Source organism: Staurois parvus, unplaced genomic scaffold (genome assembly GCF_062004578.1).
Source record: "Staurois parvus isolate SC_StPar_1 unplaced genomic scaffold, SC_StPar_1.0 ptg000414l, whole genome shotgun sequence".
Taxonomy (NCBI): Eukaryota; Metazoa; Chordata; class Amphibia; order Anura; family Ranidae; genus Staurois; species Staurois parvus.
This window is the reverse complement of record NW_028318210.1, coordinates 1,899,043-1,922,477: the sequence shown is the minus strand read 5'-3', so window position 1 is coordinate 1,922,477 and position 23,435 is coordinate 1,899,043. Positions and strand designations below refer to the sequence as shown.

The following is a 23,435-nucleotide window of genomic DNA, read 5'->3' as shown; positions in this document are numbered from 1 at the left end:
TGGCAACAAAAAAATTAAAAGAAATGCATGTCTAACAAATGATGCACTGATTTGCATGTTCATGAGGGAAATAAGTATTTGATCCCCTTCACAAAACATGATTTAGTACTTGGTGTCAAATCCCTTGTTGGCAATCACAGAGGTCAGACGTTTCCTGTAGTTGGCCACCAGGTTTGCACACATCTCAGGAGGGATTTTGGCCCACTCCTCTTGGCAGATCCTCTCCAAGCCATTAAGGTTTTGTGGCTGACGTTTGGCAACTCGAACTTTCAGCTCCCAACACAGATATTCAAATCGGATTAAGGTCTGGAGACTGGCTAGGTCACTCCAGAAGCTTAATGTGCTTCTTCTTGAGCCACTCTTCTGTTGCCTTGGCCGTGTGTTTTGGGTCATTGTCATGCTGGAATACCCATCCACGACCCATTTTCAATGCCCTGGCTGAGGGAAGAAATATCTCACCCAAGATTTAATGATACATTGCCCCGTGCATCGTCCCTTTGATGCGGTGCAATTGTTATGTCCCCTTAGCAGAAAAACATCCCCAAAGCAGAATGTTTCCACCACGTTTGACAGTTGGGATGGTGTTCTTGGGGTCATAGGCAGCATTCCTCCTCCTCCAAACACGGCGAATTGAGGAGTTGTTTCATTTGACCACAACACTTTCAACCAGTCCTCCTCTGCATCATTCAGATGTTCAGTGGCAAACTTCAGACAGGCGTGGACATGTGCTTTCCTGAGCAGCGGGACCTTGCGGGCACTGCAAGATTTCAATCCTTGTCAGCGTAGTGTGTTACCAATTGTTTTCTTGGTGACTGTGGTCCCAGCTGCCTGGAGAACATTGAAAAGATCCTCACGTGTATTTCTGGGATGATTCCTCACTGTTCTCATGATAATTGACACCCCACGAGGTGAGATCTTGCATGGTGCACCAAACCTAGGAGACTGACAGTTGTTTTGTGTTTTTTCCATTTGCGAATGATTGCAGCAACTGCTGTCACCCTCTTACCAAGCTGCTTGACGATAGTTTTGTAGCCCAGTACAGCCTTGTGTTGGTCTACAATCTTGTCTCTGACATCCTTGGACAGCTCTTTAGTCTTTGCCATGGTGGATAGTTTGGAATCTGATGGATTGCTCCTGTGAACAGGTGTCTTTTATACAGGTAACAAAATGAGTTCGGGAGCACTCCCTTTAAGAGACTGTTTCGAATCTCAGCTTGTTACCTGTATGAAAGACATCTGGTAGCCAGAAATCCTGCTAAATGATAGGGGATCAAATACTTATTTCCCTCATGAACATGCAAATCAGTGCATAATTTTTTAGACATGCATTTCTTTTGAATTAGTTGTTGCTATTCTGTCTGTCAGTGTTACAATACACCTAACATTCGATTTTTAGACTGATCATTTTTTTGTGAGTGGGCAAACATTCAAAATCAGCAGGGGATCAAATACTTATTTCCTTCACTCTATGGCCACCTTAAAATTAACTATAGGCAAAACATTTTTTTTTCCATTTTGGAGAGAGCAAGAGAGTTACAACCCACCAGATTTTTTTTTTTTGCCATCCATATCCCAACAGGGAGATTTCTCTTCACTTCCTGTCCCATAGCCAAAACCAGAAGTGAGAAGAGATCCCAGCAAATTAAGGGAATTCATCGGTCCATCTCAGACAACCAGAACTAGTCTCACCATTGGAAGATTTCCCCTCTATTACCTTTTGGGGGACAACCCAAATTTGAGATTTACTTTCACTTCCAATGATACTGGTAAAAAGGACAAATGAAGAGGGTGAATCTCCTAAACAGATATACAGATAGCAATAAAAACTGACACGCATTCAAATCCCTCTCTACTCTATCCAAAGCTTAAAAAAAAAAAAAAAAAAGTTTTGCCTTTAGTTATACGTAAGTAAAAAGAGCATGCCCCATAACGAATTATGGGTATCCTCTATTTATTCTTTCATTAATAAGCAGGCTCAACCATTAATGACAATGCCCCCTAGTCGATACCCGGTGCCAACATTGTTTAAAAACACTGATAAAAGGTGTCCAAGTATCAATAAATGCCATTACTTTCTACTGCAGCTTTGGATAGCTTTTGCCCAATTTAAAGTAATGAGTTGCCATAGCAATTTGGCTATCTGAATGGCAGACTCAAGATGGATCCACAGAAAGAACTATTCGGCAGGAAAAAATGAGGAAAAAAATGAAACAGCCCAATAAAAGCTGATCCTCAACAGTCACTTTATTTTGCTGGTAAATTTAATACGTCAAAATTAAATCAACTTTATTGTGTTTATTCCTTTCTTCATACATTTTTTTTTAGAAGCAACTCGGATCTGGACATTCTACATACAACTGCACATACTCCAATAATATAGGGTGGACTACAGGATCTAAACATGCTTTTATGCTGTTCATCAGTGCTGTTCAAATTCTGCAGAGTGTGAAATGCTTAAAAGGATATCCAAACATAATAGCACAAAAAGCCTCTGCTAAAAAAAAGCAGCAAAACATACTATTATAAGCTACTTGTATTTATGTAACTTTACTGCAACTTACCACAGTCAGCAAGGGGTATGCCAACATGCAGTTGGCCATTTACCAGGCGTCTACTGCAGAGTAAATTATCTGAACACAATCATACAAGGTACAGATGACTGAATCTGTGCTCTTTAGGACAGTAGCATTTGTCTGCCATATTCAAAAAGCTCAAAAATAGGTCAGGACCTGTCAATAACACAGCCTTACCCAGATGACTGTATTGTGTTCATGTAGTCAGTTTCATCACTCAACAGCTTTTTAAAGTTCTTGAGGACTATGGTTACTCAAGTTTTGCTGAAGCAACTGCAAAGTCAGCCATGGGGCTCTCACTTAACATGTTGCAATCTGTATTTTAAAATTAAAGTGGTCGTAAACCTCTGACATGAAACATAGGTAATGGAACTAACAGGCTACCACATGCCCTCATCGGAACCCAACTACGCCTGCCCTTTCCGCACAGCTGCTCCATTCATACATGCTGTATTACAGTCTAAATTCTTATAAAACACTCCAGCACTCAATCCAAGGAGCTTCAAACAATACATCAGTATGTGATGCTTCTTGGAATGCAGCCATCCACAAATCAGGGAATATCCAGAACACTGTAAAAACACACACAAGAGGGCACAAACTCCACGTGCATTACCTTAAAAAAATGTAATAAATTCCAAGAGACAAAAATATACTCAAACACAGATGGAAACATGCCTGCAGTTTCCATGTATTGTATGTTTTTGTCTCTTGGAACTTATTACATTTTATTAAGGTAATGCACGAGGAGTTTGTGCCCTCTTGTGTGTGTTTTTAAGCTGTATTACTGCTTCTAAGAGTAGAACAGGATAAGAATGGAGTACAGGCGAATCACCTCTCCATTCATAGATCATGTTTTATTGCTAGATGCTGTAGTACCGTTTCTATGAATGGAGCAGCTTGGGCAGAAAGGGCGGGCAGCTTGTGCAGTTGATTGTGGGAGACAGCACATAAATTTCACCTTTTCCTGCACCAGCAACCAAACCAAAACCACACTGTCCTTTCTTTTACAGATGTGCAGAGCTGTCATTCATTCTTAAACAGTACCCCCACTCATCTGAAAACGCAGCATGTTTTACTTTGTGGGAAATTGCATGGTTCAAAAGCACTATGTGATTTCCCTGTGGCTGTCTTTTAAAAAACATGCAGGAACCTTTTGCCTTCCTGAAACACAGGCACAGGAGCCCATTCAAATGAATGGGCTGTTGTGCCCGTGCAGACACAGCTCCCAGAGCCCCATCTTACAGATGAGGAATCCACTAAGGGATATATCTAACTGATTGTAAGTTATGTCCCCCCTGTGATGATTCTTCATTTTTTTTATTTTGGCTGTACTTTGGTTTCAAGATGCAGTTCATATTTATGCATTTTCAGTGCAGTTAACATGTGTGTGACACTGTACAATGAACTCATGAGTACTGTGCCATAGCCAATGGTACTAGAACAGCAAGATGTGAACCACTGTCTGAACAGTGCAACTGGAATAAATGCACAAATCCCATGCTGCATTTGGTTTGCAGTCTCACATGCACTTAACTGCAACAAAAATAAACGTGTAAAAGTGTGAATAGAACCTGAAAATAACTTGTGGCTGCCTGAAGGGAAACCTGTGCTGAGAAACATGGGAGTTACCACTGTTGACCTGAAAACTCTACCCACCTAGATGTCTAAGTTACTGACATTGCACAAGAATGCCGCAAGCCAAGCCATAGTGAATTTCCTGTCCAATATGTGTAAATAATGAAGTGCTGAAGACATTAGATCAGCTCAACAAGCAAAGAACTAACACTATCTGGAGGACTCATTAAAGCGGAATTAGATCCAAAAGCAAACATTATATTGCAGCTTGCCAATTCTAAGATGTGATGGCTTACAAACCGCTCCGTATCCGCCACCCCCCTCTGCCAATCCCTCCACTGGCTTCCGATTGCACAACCGATAAAATTCAAAATGCTAACACTGACGTACAAAGCTGTTCATAATACTGCCCCAAACTACCTCACCGACCTGGTATCCAAATACCACCCAAAACGTACTCTCCACTCCTCACAAGACCTCCTACTCTCTAGTTCCCTGGTCTCCTCCTTTCATGCCCCTCTCCAGGACTTCTCCAGGGTTCCCCCATCCTCTGGAACTCCCCACCCCAATCCATCAGACTATCACCTACTCTCCTCACCTTTAGGCGCACCCTGAAAACCTCTCTCTTCAGGGAAGCCTACCCCGCCCTCAGCTAATTACTGAACTCCTCCACTCTTCCTACCACTCCATCCCCACAGCTATTTCCTCCTGTACCACTATCCCCTCCCTCCTAGATTGTAAGCTCCAAGGAGCAGGGCCTTCGAACCCCTCGTGTATTGAATCTTATTGTTACTGTACTGTCTCGTGCACCCATTATAATGTACGGCGCTGAGCAAACTATTAGCGCTATATAAATCTTGTATAATAATAATAATAATAATAATAATAATAATAATGGCTGCATTCTTTTTTTTAATGCGCTTTCATTTTCACTTGCCAATCCTGCCAGCAAGTCTGTTTTTCAAAACAAACTGCCATGCAGATGTAGCACTTAGATGCTTGAGACAAACCATTTAACACTGATGGAGGAAAAAAACTGTTGCTGTAACTGGTTAAAAAGCATCAGCTGGAGTTTGGCTTTAATTTGTCAGTGTATCTAAATCTGCTAGTGCATTAACACTCCCCTCCCCCCAAACTGACAGAGCTGCTGTGCAAACGTTCTCTATTGCTCCTTTATCCAGGAGTGTAAGCACTCTAATATACGTGGTATGTTTCTGGCCAGATCACAGGTGAAAGCAGAAGGGAAAAAGCCTAAAAAAAAAAAAACATGCCGGAATCAGATGTAATGGTTGGTAAGCTGCAATATATTACATTATAGTCTTTGGGTTTACTACCACTTTAATAGCAGTCTCTTAGCACAGGTTTCCATGAGGTTTTCTGCATAAAATGAACTTTTAGCGCTTCCTTAGGATCAGTTTAATACATTTATTTTTTCTGACAGAGCACTTACTGCACAATGGGGTTGGTGTACTAGGTAAATATACTGTGCAATGCAAGTGCAGTTGCTTTACATCCGAAAGGAAGCTTTGAAATGAGGCAAAGCTCTGCTGATTTCTTTCATTCAATTACGTGCTAGAAGGTTTCCCTCAGATCTAGAGCAACTGCACTGTCACTTGGAGTGCACTCGCAGCGCACAGCCTATTTGCCTTCAGTAAATGAACCCCAATGAAACAAATTAACATGACTGTATCATATATGCTATATAGCCTGTGCTGGACAGGTCAATCTGATGGAAGCCGTAACACCCTGAGCAAGAAGCTGCTGCAGCCATGCTGATATTTTCAAGCATATTATAACGCAGAATTCCAGCTGTGATATATGCATTGGGAAGCTCATTTAGTAAAGCAACACTGCAGGTGTCAAGAGGCATTGTTTTAAAGACAAACACTGCTTACTTGCAAACTACTTGCTCTTGACCTTGCATCAATTTAACATGCAGCAAGCAACACAAATCCAGCAACAGTCATGGCATTTTGTGCAAAAGAGCATTAAGTTTTACCTTGGTCTTCACTTCCTTCTTTGCACAAACTATAGCTCTGGCCAAGGCTCAGACTGATATCATCTGAGGTCTTTGCAGCATCAGTATCCCCTGCAAAGACAAGAAGTGTCACGCTAATGTGACCCATGGAAACGGACTCTAGTTCCACCCTTCGTACTTATGGTAACTACATCAGGGCCAACACAAAATATCAGAATTATTTCCCAAAAAGGGCAAAAAGACTGCAACTCATTTGAACGTGTGCTGTACTTAAGATGGCACCATTGCCTATGCATAACAGGGTTAGTATATAAAATTGTGGCAGGATTAAGGTATTTAGGGAAACATGCCCTAAGAGAAATACAGGGTTATCATTGCTCACAACCATATAAAATGTACTAGTTGCCTAATTATTTTTGCCTTAAAGGAGAAGTTGACTTTTGGAACAGGTTACATGTTAAACCCGCTTTTAGGGTGAAACATGTTTGAGCATCTGCACCCCCGATCCCCCCTCCCTGTGACAGCAGACAGGAATAATCTCCCTGCAGCCGCTGTCACAGTTTAAAAAAAGCACGACCCTACGGGGCTCCATCCACACAGCCGCCTTTTACGTTCACAGTTTCCTGTGAATGAAAAGCCTACAAATAACATCAGTCATTGCAGGTGACAGCTTGCAGTTCTCAATGAACTATGAGGGTGCTGGTGAGTACTCTGGTGGTTCATTCATTTTTCTCAACTGCTGAACATACAAGGTACAGGGAAACAGCTGTACTGAGAGTCTGCAAAAGCCTGCTGATTGTGGGTGCAAGGCTCTGTAAGCGCCTTTGAAAAAAAATAAAAGTACATTTTTTTACCTTTTTTTTTTTTTTTTTCAAAAGATAAACTTCAAGGTGCATATTTTTTGAAGTTAAAGAATATGCATTTATTATTTTTTGCCTATTTAAAATATATAAAATTTTTATCATAGGTGTATTTTAAATGATAGAAACAGAATATCAACCACAACTCCAGAAAAAACACATCATACAAATGTTATAAATTGAGTTGCAGTTCAGTGAATAAAATAGGTATTTGATCCCCTACCAACGAACAATAATTCTGGCTCCCACATACTGGCTATGTGCTCATGTGGTACACAGATTAGTCCTGTCAATTTAAGAAGGTGCTCCTAATGAGAACTCATCTGTATAAAAGACACCTGTCCACAGAATCTCTTTCTTGGGCACCACCATGGGCAAGACCAAAGAGCTGCCAAAAGAAGTTGTTGCAAATGGAAGAAATACAAAAAACCATCAACTGCCCTCGGTCTGGAGTTCTATGCAAGATTTCGCCTCAAGGGGTAAGGATGATCATGAGAAAAGTGAAGGATCAACAGAGAACTACACAGGAGGAGCTTGTGAATGATGTCAAGGAAGTTGGGACCACAGTCACCAAACAAACCATCTGTAACACAATACGCCACCATGGATTGAATTCCTGCAGCGCCCACAAGTTCCCCCTCCTCAAGAAGGCACATGTACAAGCCCGCCTGAAGTTTGCCAGTGAACATCTAAATGATTCAGAGAATGACTGGGAGAAAGTGCTGTGGTCAGATGAGACCAAAATTGAGCTCTTTGGCATTAACTTGACTCGCCGTGTTTGGAGGAAGAAAAATGCTGACTATGACCCTAAGAACACCATCCCTAGAGTCAAGCATGGAGGCGAGACATTATGCTTTGGGGCTGTTTCTCTGCAAAAGGTACAGACAGACTTTGCCGCACTGAGGGGCCAATGGATGGGGCCATGTATTGTGAAATCTTGGATGAGGACTTTCTTCCCTCAGCCAGATCACTGAAAATGGGTCGTGGATGGGTCTTCCAGCATGACAATGACCCAAAACATACCACCAAGGCAAAAAAGGAGTGGCTCAAGAAGCAGCACATTAAGGTCATGGAATGGCCTAGCCAGTCTCCAGACCTTAATCCAATAGAAAATGTATGGTGGGGGTAGAAACTTTGAGTTGCCAAGCGACAGCCAAGAAACCTTAAGGATTTAGAGAAGATCTGTAAAGAACAGTGGACCAAAATCCCTCCTGAGATGTATGCAAACCTGGTAACCAACTACAAGAAATGTCTGACCTCTGTGCTTGTCAACAAGGGTTTATCCACCAAGTACTAAATCATGTATTGTTTGGGGATCAAGTACTTATTTTACTCACTGAACTGCAACTCCATTTATAACATTTGTATCATGTGTTTTTTTCTGGATTTTTGTATATTCTGCCATTTAAAATACACCTATGATAAAAATTACAACCCCTTCATTTCTTTGTAAGTGGGCAAACTTAAACAATCTGCAGGGGATAAAACAATTATTTTCGTGTGTGTGTGCGCGCAATCATGTATATATACAAACAGTATCTCACAGAAGTGAGTACACCACTCACATTTTTGTAAATATATAATATCTTTTCATGTGGCAACACTGAAGAAATGATACTTTGGTACAATGTAAAGTAGTGAGTGTACAGCTAGTGTAACAGTGTAAATTTGCTGTCCCCTCAAAATATCTCAACACAGCCATTAAGGTCTAAACCGCTGGCAAAAAAAGTGAGTACACACCTAAGTGAAAATGTCCAAATTGGGCCCAACTAGCCATTTTCCCTCCCCGATGTCATGTGACTGGTTAGTATTACAAGGTCTCAGGTGTGAATGGGGAGCAGGTGTGTTGAATTTGGTGTTATTGCTCTCACTCTCTCATACTGGTCACTGGAAGTTCAACATGGCACCTTATTGCAAAGAACTCTCCGAGGATCTGAAAAAAAAGAACTGTTGCTCTACATAACGATGGCCTAGGCTATTAGAAGATTGCCAAGACCCTGAAACTGAGCTGCAGCAGTTGGCGAAGACCATACAGCGTGTCCTGTGATCTGATGAGACCAAGATAAACGTATATGGTTCAGATGGTGTCAAGCGTGTGTGGCGGCAACCAGGTGAGGAGTACAAAGACAAGTGTGTCTTGCCTACAGTCAAGCATGGTGGTGGGAGTGTCAGGGTCTGGGGCTGCATGAGTGCTGCCAGCACTGGGGAGCTACAGTTCATTGATGCCAACATGTACTGTGACATACAGAAACAGAGCATGATCCCCTCCCTTCGGAGACTGGACCGCAGGGCAGTATTCCAACATGACAACTACCCCAAACACACCTCCAAGACAACCACTGCTTTGCTAAAGAAGCGGAGGGTAAAGGTGATGGACTGGCCAAGCATGTCTCCAGACCTAAACCCTATTGAGCATCTGTGGGGCATCCTCAAATGGAAGGTGGAGGAGCGCATGGTCTCTAACATCCACCAGCTCCGTGGTGTAGTCATAGAGGAGTGGAAGATGACTCCAGTGGCAACCTGTGAAGCTCTGGTGAACTCTGTGCCCAAGAGGGTTAAGGCAGTGCTGGATAATAATGGTGGCCACACAAAATATTGACACTTTGGGCCCAATTTGGACATTTTTCAAATAGGGGTGTACTCACTTTTGTTGCCAGCGGTTTAGGCATTAATGGCTGTGTGTTGAGCTATTTTGTACACTCACTACTTTACATTGTAGCAAAGTGTCATTTCTTCAGTGTTGTCACATGAAAAGATATAACAAAATATATACACAAATGTGAGGGTTGTACTCATTTCTATGAGAATATATATATATATATATATATATATATATATATATATATATATACACACACATACATACATACATACACACACACATATACACACGCGCGCGCGCACACACACATATATTTTACACACACCGTGGATATGAAAAGTCTACACACCCCTGTTAAAATGTCAGGTTTCTGTGCTGTAAAAAAAAAAAAAAAAAAAGACAAAGATAAATCATTTCAAAACTTTTTCCCCCTTTAATATTACCTATATACTGTACAAATCAGGTGAACAACGAAGTTAAATCTTTTATATGGAAGGAAGTAAAAATAAAAAAAACTAAAATAATATGGTTGCATAAGTGTGCACACCCTTAAACTAACTTTGTTGAAGCACCTTTTGATTTTATTCCAGCACTCAGTCTTTTTGGGTATGAGTCTATCAGCATGGCACATCTTGACTTGGCAATATTTGCTCACTTTTTCTTGCAAAACACTCCAAATCTGTCAGATTGGGAGGGCATCTCCTGTGCACAGCCCTCTTCAGATCACCCCACAGATTTGCGATCGGATTAAGGTTTGGGCTCTGGCTGAGCCATTTCAAAACTTTCATCTTCTGGTGAAGCCATTCCTTTGTTGACTTGGATGTATGCTTTGGGTCGTTGTCATGCCGAAAGATTAAGATCCTGTTCATGTTCTGCTTTCTAGCAGAAGCCTGGAGGTTTTGTGCCAATATTGATTGGTATGTGGAGCTGTTCATAATTCCTTCTACCTGGACTAAGGCTCCAGTTCCAGCTGAAGAAAAACAGCCCCAAAGCATGATGCTGCCACCACCATGCTTCACTGTGGGTATGATGTTCTTTTGGTGATGTGCAGTGTTGTTTTTGTGCCAAACATATCTTTTGGAATTATGGCCAAAAAGTTCAAGCTTGGTTTCATCAGACGAGAACACATTTTCCCACATGCTTTTTGGAGACTTCAGATGTGTTTTTGCAAAATTTAGCAGGGCTTGGATGTTTTTCTTTGTAAGAAAAGGCTTTCATCTTGCCACTCTACCCCATAGTCCAGACATATGAAGAATATGGGAGATTTTTGTCACATGTACCACACAGCCAGTACTTGCCAGATATTCCTGCAGCTCCTTTAACGTTGCTGTAGGCCTCTTGGCAGCCTCTCAGACCAGTTTTCTTCTCGTCTTTTCATCAATTTTGGAGGGACGTCCAGTTCTTGGTAATTTCACTATTGCGCCATATTTTCTCCACTTGATGATGACTGTCTTCACTGTGTTCCATGGTATATCTAATGCCTTGGAAATTCTTCTGTACCCTTCTCCTGACTGATACCTTTTAACAACGAGATCCCTCTGATGCTTTGGAAGCTCTCTGCAGAGCATGGCTTTTGCTGTAGGATGTGACTAAGAAAATGTCAGGAAAGACCTACTAGAACAGCTGAAATTTATTTGGGGATAATCAGAGGCACTTTAAATGATGGCTGGTGTGTACTGACTCCTATTTAACATGATTTTGAATGTGATTGCTTATTTCTGTAAACAGCTACATCCCCAGTTATAAGAGGGTGTGCACACTTATGCAACCACATTATTTTAGTTTTTCATGTTTCCTCCCCCCCTAAAAGATTTAAGTGTGTTTTTCAATTGAGATGTACAGTTTATAGGTCACATTAAAGGTGAAAACATTTATCTTTGTCTCATTTTTTATTTAAATCATAGAGACTTGACATTCATATTCATTCTCTCTCTCTCTCAAAAAAAAAAAAAAAAAAAAAAAAAAAAAAAGTTACCACAGAATATTTTTTTTCAAACAAGCTGAAACAATGTATTCACATTCTTGGTCATGGTCTCACAGTTTAAAAAAAAATGTTTATGACAAAACTTCCTAATAATGTAATACCTTAATAAGGTGCTGGATAGGAGAAACTGCAATTGAAAGCTATGAACTTTGAACCTGTCCTCCACGATACAAAAAATAAAAGTGCAGCTTAAGTGTAGGCATTACACCATGCTCGTCATCAACTTTATCCTCTGTGATTCTCTCACTGTGGAATGGAAGCCTCACATCTTCACCTTAGGGCATATATCACCCACCAGTGTATAAATAGAGAATAACTACAGGCACTTTCCCCTGAGTATTCTCAGGAAACATTTTTTGTTGTAGATAGAGTGAAATACTAGTGCACTGTCTTAAGGTCTACTTAAGAGGAGCATTCTTGAATAGTGATCTCATCTTAATCTGTATCAAGCTGGCCAAACACAGTTGTTTTAGTAAACCAGCATCCTGAATATTAAAAAAAATACTTTGATCAGCGGCTGCAGCTACCTATCAATGGTAAATTATCCCATTTCAATCCTTCGACAGAAGTCAACTAAATGACTGCCATCTGTTGGGTGGAAGTGGCCAGACACTGATCGAAGTTAACCCAGTCACTGCTGCACTGGAAGACATTTTTGATCAGTATATGACCAGCTTTAGCTTCGGATGGATTTTTACAAAGTCAGGACCCTGGGTGAAAGGCAGCAGCAAGTGGCCTGAGTTATGTGAGACATCTGTACACACAGCCAACAACTAAAAGGCTACTACACAAATGTAAATAGTTAGGTCATCTCTAGGTCAGTATCTTCGTCCAGGCAGGAGATACTGACCATGCATGAAGACTTAAGTTGGGTACACAGGCCAAAAATAGTCCAAAAACGGATGGTTCAGCAGGACACAGACAACTTTCAGCCCATTTGTACAGCTGTCTGTTCTACAGAAGACAGTCTTATGGCCTGCTTCTGTTTTACTGCCATGCTGGAAAACCAGCATCTGATCTCACAGGCAGCCAAAATCTGCAAGTGGTGAATAGTGTGTTGTAGCATGTGAGTCCCCCTGTCAGAATACAAAGGCACAGTGTGGGAGACTGCAGTACTAACATAGCTTGTTGTCTTTTGTTTAGCCCGCTGCCCTGAATGAAAAAAAAAAAAAAACACTTCAATAGTGTGTACCCAGCTTTAAAGCTAAAACAGACTTCTAGGAACATGGAATACAAAATCATTGTCAGTGATCCCTTTGAGAGCTAATGAGTGTTAAGTCAGCTATAAATGGATTGAAATTGAGTGGGTTCAGCAGGTACCAGACAAACTTCAATCCATGTATGCATAGGGAGGTTGTGCAGAAGTTGATCTACCGATCGACTTCTGTACGACCACCCTGTCAATCAGCACTGCAGGCCATAGCCGGAAGTACTGATCAGTGTATTCTGACAATGGGGAAGTCTCTCTGCTGTCAGAAGACAATAGTTTAGTGGGAAGGATTTCCCTATCCACATTGACCGTAAAATAAAACAACTGCATCTTCTATCTGGGCTGCCTTACACTTATATACTATTTTCTTTAAATTGATTTAACATGAATAATCTCTCTCCATTGCTAAAATGACTGTAAATTTTATGAAGTCAGTGTTAAAAAATTCTCCTGTTTTCAAGCTTAAACCAAATCTGGCCATACCGAATGCATGAGACAGAGACTTACATACCACAGCTGCCACCACTACATGTCTGAATGTGATTCTGATATGTTGGACAGCAACCCACACCCCATAAAACAGAGGCATTCTAATAGGCAACCAGCTTTGTAACACTGACACAAGCAGGGGCCATGGGTTAAGTATTCGTTTTATAAGGTCCAACCTAGACAAAAGGAACATTATTTTTTTCCATATATGCAATTGTATAGGCCATGCCAGAATTAATTTTTAAAGGCAAACTCTAGTAGTAAAAAAAAAAAATCTGTTAGTTGTGGATAGAGTGAGAGATAACTTAATTTTTTGTCAGGTTTTTCTGACTCCTTTAGGGAGATGTTACCTCCCTTGCTGTCCTCCATAATGGTTGTGCAAAAAAAGAGGATGCAATAGTCACCAGGACAGGAAGGCACAAACCGCTATAAATATTGTCAGAAAATGTAACCCTCTTACTCTACTAGAATGGGGACTTTTATTTCCCCATTGGAAATATTTTTTTATCACATTCAGACAGGAAGTGAAGGAACAACTCAAGTTAGTATTTTATTTAAATGATTTATTTTAAACGGCATATCTTACAGACCTCCTGTACAGAATTACTTGTATTTACCAGAAACTCATTTATTTCAATTTGTGAGAATGATCCCCATCCAAAACTAATTCCTTATTTTCAGTCAGGAATCCCTCCCATGTGGTGCTAGTAAAGATTTTGCCATTTTAAATTGCCAAACAATTCAAATATTAATAAGTATGTGTGTAGGTGCATGTGTGGCATAATCAAGATAAAGTGGGGAAAAAAGTAGAAACATCCAACGTTCGTTGGCAAATACTGCAGTTCATAAGAATTTACAGCCCAATGCTTGGCTGCTGCAAAATTTACCCATACAATAAGTTAAATGTGCATTGTTTGAGAATGATGAATAAGGTGAATTACATACCTTATACCTCAGCCCTGCAGGATTTCTCTGCAATGTGTGACTGGTCCCTCAAAGACTCTTGTCTGAGGCTCCACCAGTCACCGGCTCTCTGTCTATAATGGGGAGCATCAAAGAGAGAAGTGTGCCAGCTTCTGGGGCAATTGGCGCACAAAATACATAATCTACCTTATTTACCATCCTCTAGACCAGTGGTCTCCAAACTGTGGCCCTTTGCTTGTCTTTATCTGGCCTTTCGGGCTCTATTAAGCCAACTGACACCAATGATGGGGTACCATTCCCCCTACTGACACAATCAAAAGGGCACCATTCCTCCCACCGTTGCCAATAGGCCACCATTCCCGCCATTAAAACCAATGATGGGTCACTGATGACAGGGTATTTTCTACTCCCACTGGCCACAGTCCAGCCCCCCTGAAAGCCTGAAGGACAGTAAATTGGAGACCCCTGCACTAGACAAAGTAAGCAACTGAAGAGAAGTCTAGCCAAAGCTTTTTTGCACCTAATTTTGCACTCCTTTGACCTAGAGTTAGCCGACAATGGGCTTTAGCCCACTGTCTGCTAACACATCAAAGTTGCTCCAGGTTCTGGAAAGATCCTGACCATATTATTGAGATTCACCCACCTGCCTGATTGACAGCTGGCTCCGGCTCTCAGCATATGGTGCTGAGCCTGCCCTTATCCAGCCCAGCACTTTAATTAGCACTGGAGGGGCAGAGTGGAGAGTGGTGACTGACAGTTACTGTTCTCTGCTCCAAGAAGGCGGAGAGCTGAGTGATCATGCGATTGATTAGTTCTGGGTCTCAAAAACAAGACAGCTGCAGCATAGAGGTGAGTATGAAGGGTTTTTTTTTAAGCTCAAACCTCTCCTTTAACCCTTGCACCACTTCCTTTAGTACCATACTTAGAAGCATTACCTGGTGTTATTTCATATTTGTCCAGAGTTCACGTCAATCAACAGAACTACTCAACTGAAGACTATCTTTGAAAGTTACAGCCAAACTCAAGGCAGATATAAAAGAAGAGAAACTAATGTAGCATTGTATCCATCATTAAATATAATTCGTTTTTTAACTGCAAACAGTGCAAGTACCCAATTTTGACCTGGCACCAACCCCTTGCAGTTCCTGTTCAGCAGTAATTATGTTGCACTGCTCATGTGTTGACAAGGAATATGTTCGTAGAAAGAGAGAGAACAGTGACATGAATAAGATCATCCGTCTGCTGCTATTTCTTTCAGTGTCCAGTCACAAACTGAGGGAGGGGCAAGCCCTATAAGCACTGCATAAAAATGAACTCCGGGCACAAAAGAAAAGTATACGTTCCTTCACAGCTACAAGGGATATAAATAAACGTCTCTGCAAACCTAAGTTTCGCCTTGTATTAGTAGTGACATAACTGTGCTGTACACGGCCTGTGCAGAGAGCAGAGCTGTGCCTGGGGCCCAGCAGTTCCACCACTATAGGCTGCCTGCAGAAAACTACAGGAGGGAGGCAGTTTATATTTACTAAAATAATTGCACTTCCATGTTCTGTGTACTGCGGGAAACCAGATAGAATGAATGCAGGGTCCTGGGTTGAGTAACACTTTAATGATAAAAATAAAACAAAAAAAAAAAAAACTGGTATCCTGTAAATATGAGCCCATTTTTAACACCTATACACGATGACTGTTATATTGCTGACTGGTATGTTTTTCTCTTGTACAGCTGCACTAATTATGGAAGTGGAAATAACTGTATTTCTGTTAAATTCCATGAACCACATCTAATAGTTACAGTATAAGCACAGCACCTACAACAGTCAGCACACCCAATAGGACATTTATTTTATATGACCCATATGAACATGCAAACCAAATTCATCTGGCCAATTAACATGTTGTCATACCTTTACTCGTTGATGCAGCTCCATATCTAGACATTCCAACCTACAGAGGAAGAACACCATAAATTATAAAATATAAATATATAGGAGTTTTGACTTACCATAAAACCCTTAAGTACATAAAGGAATATGGGATAGTAATTCATGTACCCTGGGTTATTCTTCTGCCTTTAGAAGATTTAACACTGGCAAACAGTGTTATGAAGTTTGATTTTGGTCTTTTTTGCTTAAAGTGCAAAAAATAAGGGGGTGGGAGAGAGAGAGAGGGGGGAAGAGAGGGGGGGAAGAGAGGGGGGGAAGAGGAGGAGAGAGGGGGGGGAAGAGGAGGAGAGAGGGGGGGGGGAAGAGGAGGAGAGAGGGGGGGGGAAGAGGAGGAGAGAGGGGGGGGGGAAGAGCAGGAGAGGGGGGGGGGGAAGAGGAGGAGAGGGGGGGGGGAAGAGGAGGAGAGAGGGGGGGGGAAGAGGAGGAGAGAGGGGGGGGGAAGAGGAGGAGAGGGGGGGGGGGGGGGGAAAGAGGAGGAGAGGGGGGGGGGGGAAGAGGAGGAGAGAGGGGGGGGGGGAAGAGGAGGAGAGAGGGGGGGGAAGAGGAGGAGAGAGGGGGGGGAAGAGGAGGAGAGAGGGGGGGGGGGAAGAGGAGGAGAGAGGGGGGGGGGGGGAAGAGGAGGAGAGAGGGGGGGGGGGAAGAGGAGGAGAGAGGGGGGGGGAAGAGGAGGAGAGAGGGGGGGGGGAAGAGGAGGAGAGGGGGGGGGGGGGAAGAGGAGGAGAGGGGGGGGGGGGGGGGGGGGGGGGAAGAGGAGGAGAGAGGGGGGGGGAAGAGGAGGGGGGGGAAGAGGAGGAGAGGGGGGGGGGGAAGAGGAGGAGAGGGGGGGGGGGGGGGGGGGGGGAAAGAGGAGGAGAGGGGGGGGGGGGAAGAGGAGGAGAGGGGGGGGGGGGGGGAAGAGGAGGAGAGGGGGGGGGGGGGGAAAGAGGAGGAGAGGGGGGGGAGGGGAAAGAGGAGGAGAGGGGGGGGGGAAGAGGAGGAGAGAGGGGGGGGAAGAGGAGGAGAGAGGGGGGGGGAAGAGGAGGAGAGAGGGGGGGGGGGGAAGAGGAGGAGAGAGGGGGGGGGAAGAGGAGGAGAGAGGGGGGGAGAAGACAGGGAGGGAGGGGGGGGGAGAAGACAGGGAGGGAGAGGGGGGGAGAAGACAGGGAGGGAGAGGGGGGGAGAAGACAGGGAGGGAGAGGGGGGGAGAAGACAGGGAGGGAGAGGGGGGGAGAAGACAGGGAGGGAGAGGGGGGGAGAAGACAGGGAGGGAGAGGGGGGGAGAAGACAGGGAGGGAGGGGGGGGGGGAGACAAGGAGGGAGAGGGGGGGGGAGACAGGGAGGGAGAGGGGGGGGGGAAGACAGGGAGAGGGGGGGGGGAAGACAGGGAGAGGGGGGGGGGGAAGACAGGGAGGGAGAGAAGGGGGGGGAAGACAGGGAGGGAGAGAAGGGGGGGGGAAGACAGGGAGGGAGAGAAGGGGGGGGGGAAGACAGGGAGGGAGAGAAGGGGGGGGAAGACAGGGAGGGAGAGAAGGGGGGGGAAGACAGGGAGGGAGAGAAGGGGGGGGAAGACAGGGAGGGAGAGAAGGGGGGGGAAGACAGGGAGGGAGAGAAGGGGGGGGAAGACAGGGAGGGAGAGAAGGGGGGGGAAGACAGGGAGGGAGAGAAGGGGGGGGAAGACAGGGAGGGAGAGAAGGGGGGGGAAGACAGGGAGGGAGAGAAGGGGGGGGGAAGACAGGGAGGGAGAGAAGGGGGGGGGAAGACAGGGAGGGAGAGAAGGGGGGGGGAGACAGGGAGGGAGAGAAGGGGGGGGAAGACCGGGAGGGAGAGGGGGGGGGAAGACCGGGAGGGAGAGGGGGGGGGAAGACCGGGAGGGAGAGGGGGGGGGAAGACCGGGAGGGAGAGGGGGGGGGAAGACCGGGAGGGAGAGGGGGGGGGAAGACCGGGAGGGAAAGGGGGGGGGAAGACCGGGAGGGAGAGGGGGGGAAGACAGGGAGGGAGAGGGGGGGGAAGACAGGGAGGGAGAGGGGGGGGGGAAGACAGGGAGGGAGAGGGGGGGGAAGACAGGGAGGGAGAGGGGGGGAGACAGGGAGGGAGAGGGGGGGAGAGTGTCACTAACACCCCAGTGAGGGGGGGGAAGAGAGGGAGGGAGAGAGGGGGGGGACAGAGGGAGGGAGAGAGGGGGGGGACAGAGGGAGGGAGAGAGGGGGGGAAGAGAGGGGGAAGCCATTTTTTTCATTGCGGTGCTGCGTTACTTTAACTGACAATTACACGATCATGCAACACTGCACCCAAATTAAATTTACGTCCTTTTTTCCCCCCAAATTGAGCTTTCTTTCGGTGGTATTTGATCGCCTGTGAATTATTTTATTTTTTGCGCTATAAGCAAAAAAGACCAAAATCAAATTTCTTCATAAATTTAGGCCAAAGTGTATTCTGAGACATGTCTTTGCTAAAAAAAAATAATCCCAATACAAGTAAATTAATTGCTTTACGTGAAGTTATACCGTTTACAAATGGCGGTATAACAGGATTTTTTTTTTCTACTAGTAATGGCGGCGATCAGTGACTTTTAGCGGGACTGCAGCAGACATTCTGACACGGGGGGGGGGGTTGGAACTAACCTGGTGTCACTAACACCCCAGTGACACCAAAACAGCGATCAGTGCTAAAAAAAACAAAAAAACAAAAAAAACTCAATCTTCCTCCCCATCGGAGTAATTACGGGTAATTACCAGTCGGGACCCGATGATTTACACCCGCGGCGTGGGTAGGGATCATTTTATTATTATTATTATACAGTATTTATAAAGCGCCAATAGTTCGCTGAGCGCTGTACATTACAAAGGGGGACAGAACATGTGACAGAACAATACCAATACAATGCAAAACATGAGGGGATTGAGGGCCCTGCTCTTTGGAGCTTACAATCTAGGAGATCATGCGCGCCCCCTACCTGGAAATGCAAACTCACGTATATATACACATGTGATTCTGCGCACAGGTGCCACCCTGTAGCAGTATATCTGCCATAGGACAGTACTTAAGCATTTAATGGATGTAACAAATTGCTTTCTACACTCAAGCTCATATTGTGAGTTTTCAATCTCCAAAACCAACCAATCAGGTTTTTTAACTAACGAATAGTAAGCCATTTATTGTAGCTGCTATGACACCACCTCCATCATTATGTGAACTTTTTTTTATATATCCATTAAGTACTTGGGTGAAGTCATAGTGACTTTTTGACATGTTTATTTTTTTCTGTTTAACAGAGTTAGATCATTATAGATTTGGGATTTGTTCTTTGTTTTGCATCAGGACAAGCAAACACTGCTATAAATATGTAGACTGCTCAATTGCAGCTTCAGCCACCTACATCACCTTATGAAGTTGTTAAAATAGGAAGGGAGTATTTGAGAACAATAAGGAGATATCGGAGTATTAAAAGAAAGCCAGAAGCATAATACAGCACAGTGACATTTTAATTTATTTTTAACAAAGCTAAACTAGTAATCTAAGCAAACAATAACTATGCTAGCCTCACAATATAAAACATAATAATTGCAGTAAAGCAATAGCTAGTTCTATCCTGGTATTCCAGTTTATGTGTATACCTGATTACTTGGGTCCAATCCAGAATAGGAATTTCGTGAACTGCATCCAACAGGAGGAGTGGCTTCTCTTACAAACTCTGCCATCTCAATCCCTCCACCAGGATCACTACCAAAGAGAAGTAGCATTTCATTACAATACAATAAAACAAAAGGACAGACAAGATAGAGTAACTTCAAGCAATTGTTTGTTTTTTTAAGCTTTGGACAAAATGGGGAAGGGGTAGAATCAAATTTTTACCTCTGGTTGTATTTGTCCCCATTGGAGACACTCAATATTGGTTACTAGAACAGATGGTTTGGGAAAACCTCCCATATGTGAGACGGGAAGCAATTAAAAACCTGACAAAAGTTCTAACTAATGTAGGCCATAGATGGGTCGAAAATCGGCCGATTTTCGGATCGTTAGTGGGCTATTTGTTCGGCCATTTTTCGGTATTTTGGCCGTTTTTTTTAATCGGGAAAGTTGAAAAAAAAAAATCAGCAGATTTTGCCGATCGGCCGATTTTCACGGCAATAATGGGCTAATCGGCCGATTTTTTACCGATAAAAAAAATCTGAGGAGAAGAAGAAGAAGAAGAGGAAGAAGAGGAAGAAGAAGAGGAGGAGGATGATGACGAAGAAGTAGAAGAAGAAGAAGAGGAGGATGATGACGACGACGACGAAGATGAAGAAGAGGATGATGATGACGACGACGACGAAGATGAAGAAGAGGATGATGACGACGAAGAAGATGAAGAGGATGATGACGATGAAGAAGAAGAGGATGACGATGAAGAAGAAGAGGATGACGACAAAGAAGAAGAAGGAGGATGATGATGATGATGATGATGATGATGAAGTAGAAGAAGATGAAGAAGAGGATAATGATGAAGTAGAAGAAGAGGATGATGATGAAGAAGTAGAAGGAGATGAAGAAGAGGATGATGATGAAGTAGAAGAGGATGATGAAGAAGTAGAAGAAGAAGAGGATGATGAAGAAGTAGAAGAAGAAGAAGAAGATGATGATGAAGTAGAAGAAGATGAAGAAGAGGATGATGATGAAGAAAAATAAGAAGAAGAAGAGGATGATGATGAAGAAAAAGAAGAAGAAGAAGAGGAGGAGGAGGAGGATGAAGAAGTAGAAGAAGATGAAGAAGAGGATGATGATGAAGAAGTAGAAGATGAAGAAGAGGATGATGATGAAGTAGAAAAAGAAGAAGAGGATGATGATGACGAAGAAGAAGAGGATGATGATGATGAAGCAGAAGTAGAAGAAGAAGAAGAAGAAGAAGAAGAAGAGGAGGATGATGATGAAGTAGAAGAAGAGGATGATGATGATGAAGAAACAGAAGAAGAAGAAGAAGAAGAAGAAGAAGAGGATGATGATGAAGAAGGAGAAGAAGAAGAAGGATGATGATGAAGAAGTAGAAGAAGAAGAGGATGATGATGAAGAAGAAGAGGATGATGATGAAGAAGGAGAAGAAGAAGGATGAAAAACAAAAGGAATTCCAGTCCGGCAAAAAGTGTCTCTGCAGAGAGCTCCTCTATTTCTTTGACAGTTCCTTGACATTTACAGATGTTGCAACATTGTATCTATTTGTTTCCGAATAAAAACATCTGTATCCTAAATAGATACAAATAGATACATTGTTGCAACCTCTGTAAATGTCAAGGAACTGTCAAAGAAATAGAGCTCTCTGCAGGGACACTTTTTGCCGGCTGTAGACGGGATGAAAATCGGCCGATTTTTTTTACCATTGGTGGTAACGTCGGCCGCTTGAACGACCGATTTTTCGTTTTTTAAAAGAAAAATCTGCCGTTTTTCTCCCCGTCTATGGCCTGCATTAGTCCAATTTTATCCACAAGCAGACAGAAAGTTCCCTACAAGCATTGATGCTTGCACCTGTTTACTTTGAGGATCTTTATTACCCACTTGCCTTCCTGAGGATTTACCCCCCTTCCTGACCAGGCCTTTTTTTGCTGTTTGGCGCTGCACTACTTCAACGATAACTGCACGGTCAGGCAATGCTGTACCCAAACGAAATTTAAGTCCTTTTTTCACACAAATAGAGCTTTCTTTCGGTGGTATTTAATCACCTGTGCGCTATGAATTTTTTGCTCTATAAACAAAAAAAGACTGAAAATTTTGAGAGAAAAAAAAAAAAAAAAAAACACAATATTTTCTACTTTTGGCTATAAAAAATATATCGTAAACTCAAAGTTAGTCATAAATTTAAGCCAAAATGTATTCTGCTACATGTTTTTGGTAAAAAAAAAATCCCAATAAGTGTATATTGATTGCTTTGTGTGAAAGTTATAGCGTCTACAAACTATGGTATAGATACTGCAATTTACGACATTTTTTTTTTACTATACAGCGCTGCGCTAGTTTAACGGACAATTGTGCAGTCATGCAATACGGTACATAAATGACATTTATGTCCTTTTTTTCACACAAATAGAGCTTTCTTTTGGTGGTATTTGATCACCTGTGCACATTTTTTTGGCGCTATATACAGACAACATTTTGAAGAAAAGATTTTTTTGAAAAAAACAATATTTTCTCATTTCAGTCATAAAAAATATCCAAAAAAAATAAAATTTCATCATAAATTTAGGCCAAAATGTATCTGCTACATGTTTTTGGTTTAAAAAAATCCCAGTAAGTGTATATTTATTGCTTTGTGTGAAAGTTATAGCATCTACAAACTATGGTATAGATAATGGAATTTACACAGCTTTTACTTTCTGACCGCCCATCACATCTCTTGAGGTGCTAAAATACCAGGATAGTACAAACACCCTCAAATGACCCCTTTTCGGAAAGTAGATAACCTAAGCTATCTGCTGAGAGGCATATTGAGTCCATGGAAGATTTACTTTTTTTCAACAAGTTTCAGGAAAATGACAAAAACCTTTTTTTTTTTTTCACAAAGTTGTCATTTAAATGATTTGTTTCTCGCACAAGCCATGGGTATATGTGGAATTACACCCCAAAATACATTCTGCTACTTCTACCGAGTATGGGGATACCACACGTGTGAGACTTTTTGGGAGCCTAGCCACATACAGGAGCCTGAAATCCAATGACCACTTTGAAAGCCTGAAGGTGCGTAACTTCCTCATTTCACTTCCTCACTATCACAGTTTCGAAGGTCCTGACATGCCAGGATAGCACAAAACCCCCCAAATGACCCCTTTCTGGAAAGGAGACACCCCAAGGAATTTAAAAAGAGGCATGGTGAGTATTCTGAAGATCTCATTTTTTTCTCACAAGGTTTTGAAATATAAAAAAAAGAATAGAAAAAAATTTGTTTTCTTTCTTAATTTTCCAAAAACTTGTGGCAACAAATGAGATCTGAAAAATACTTACCGTGCTTCTTATCAAATTCCTTGGGGTGTCTACTTTCCAAAAAGGGGTCATTTGGGGGGGTTAGGTGCTATCCTGGCATTTCAGGGCCTTTGAAATTGTGATAGGTAGTCTGGAAGTGTAATGAGGATATAAAGAACTTTAAAAGCCTGAAGGTGCTTATTGGATTTTGGGGTCCTGTACTTGGCTAGATTGCCAAAACGTCTCTCAAAAGTAGCAGAATGTATTTTGGGGAGTAATTACACATATACCCATGGCATGTGTGAGCAGTAAATCATTTAAGTGACAATTAAGTGTGTAAAAAAAAAAAAAAATTTTTTTGTCATTTTCCAAAAACTTGTAAAAAAAAA

The 23,435-nt window shown here is 42.7% G+C and overlaps 1 protein-coding gene across 7 annotated transcripts in view; it reads right to left on the bottom strand.

The window, feature by feature from the left end:
- PCNX1 (pecanex 1) overlaps positions 1–23,435 on the bottom strand; it is a 236,382-nt gene that overhangs the window by 153,424 nt on the left and 59,523 nt on the right. For 6 of the 7 annotated variants that reach the window (XM_089686842.1, XM_089686844.1, XM_089686845.1 and 3 more), the window contains exons 3-5: positions 19,737–19,842; positions 16,105–16,144; positions 6,150–6,239 (exon numbers count right to left, since the gene is read on the bottom strand). In XM_089686842.1, the coding sequence (XP_089542968.1) occupies positions 6,150–6,239; positions 16,105–16,144; positions 19,737–19,842 (236 nt within the window). The remainder of the gene's footprint in view (positions 1–6,149; positions 6,240–16,104; positions 16,145–19,736; positions 19,843–23,435) is intronic. The other variant, XM_089686846.1, reaches the window with a different exon arrangement.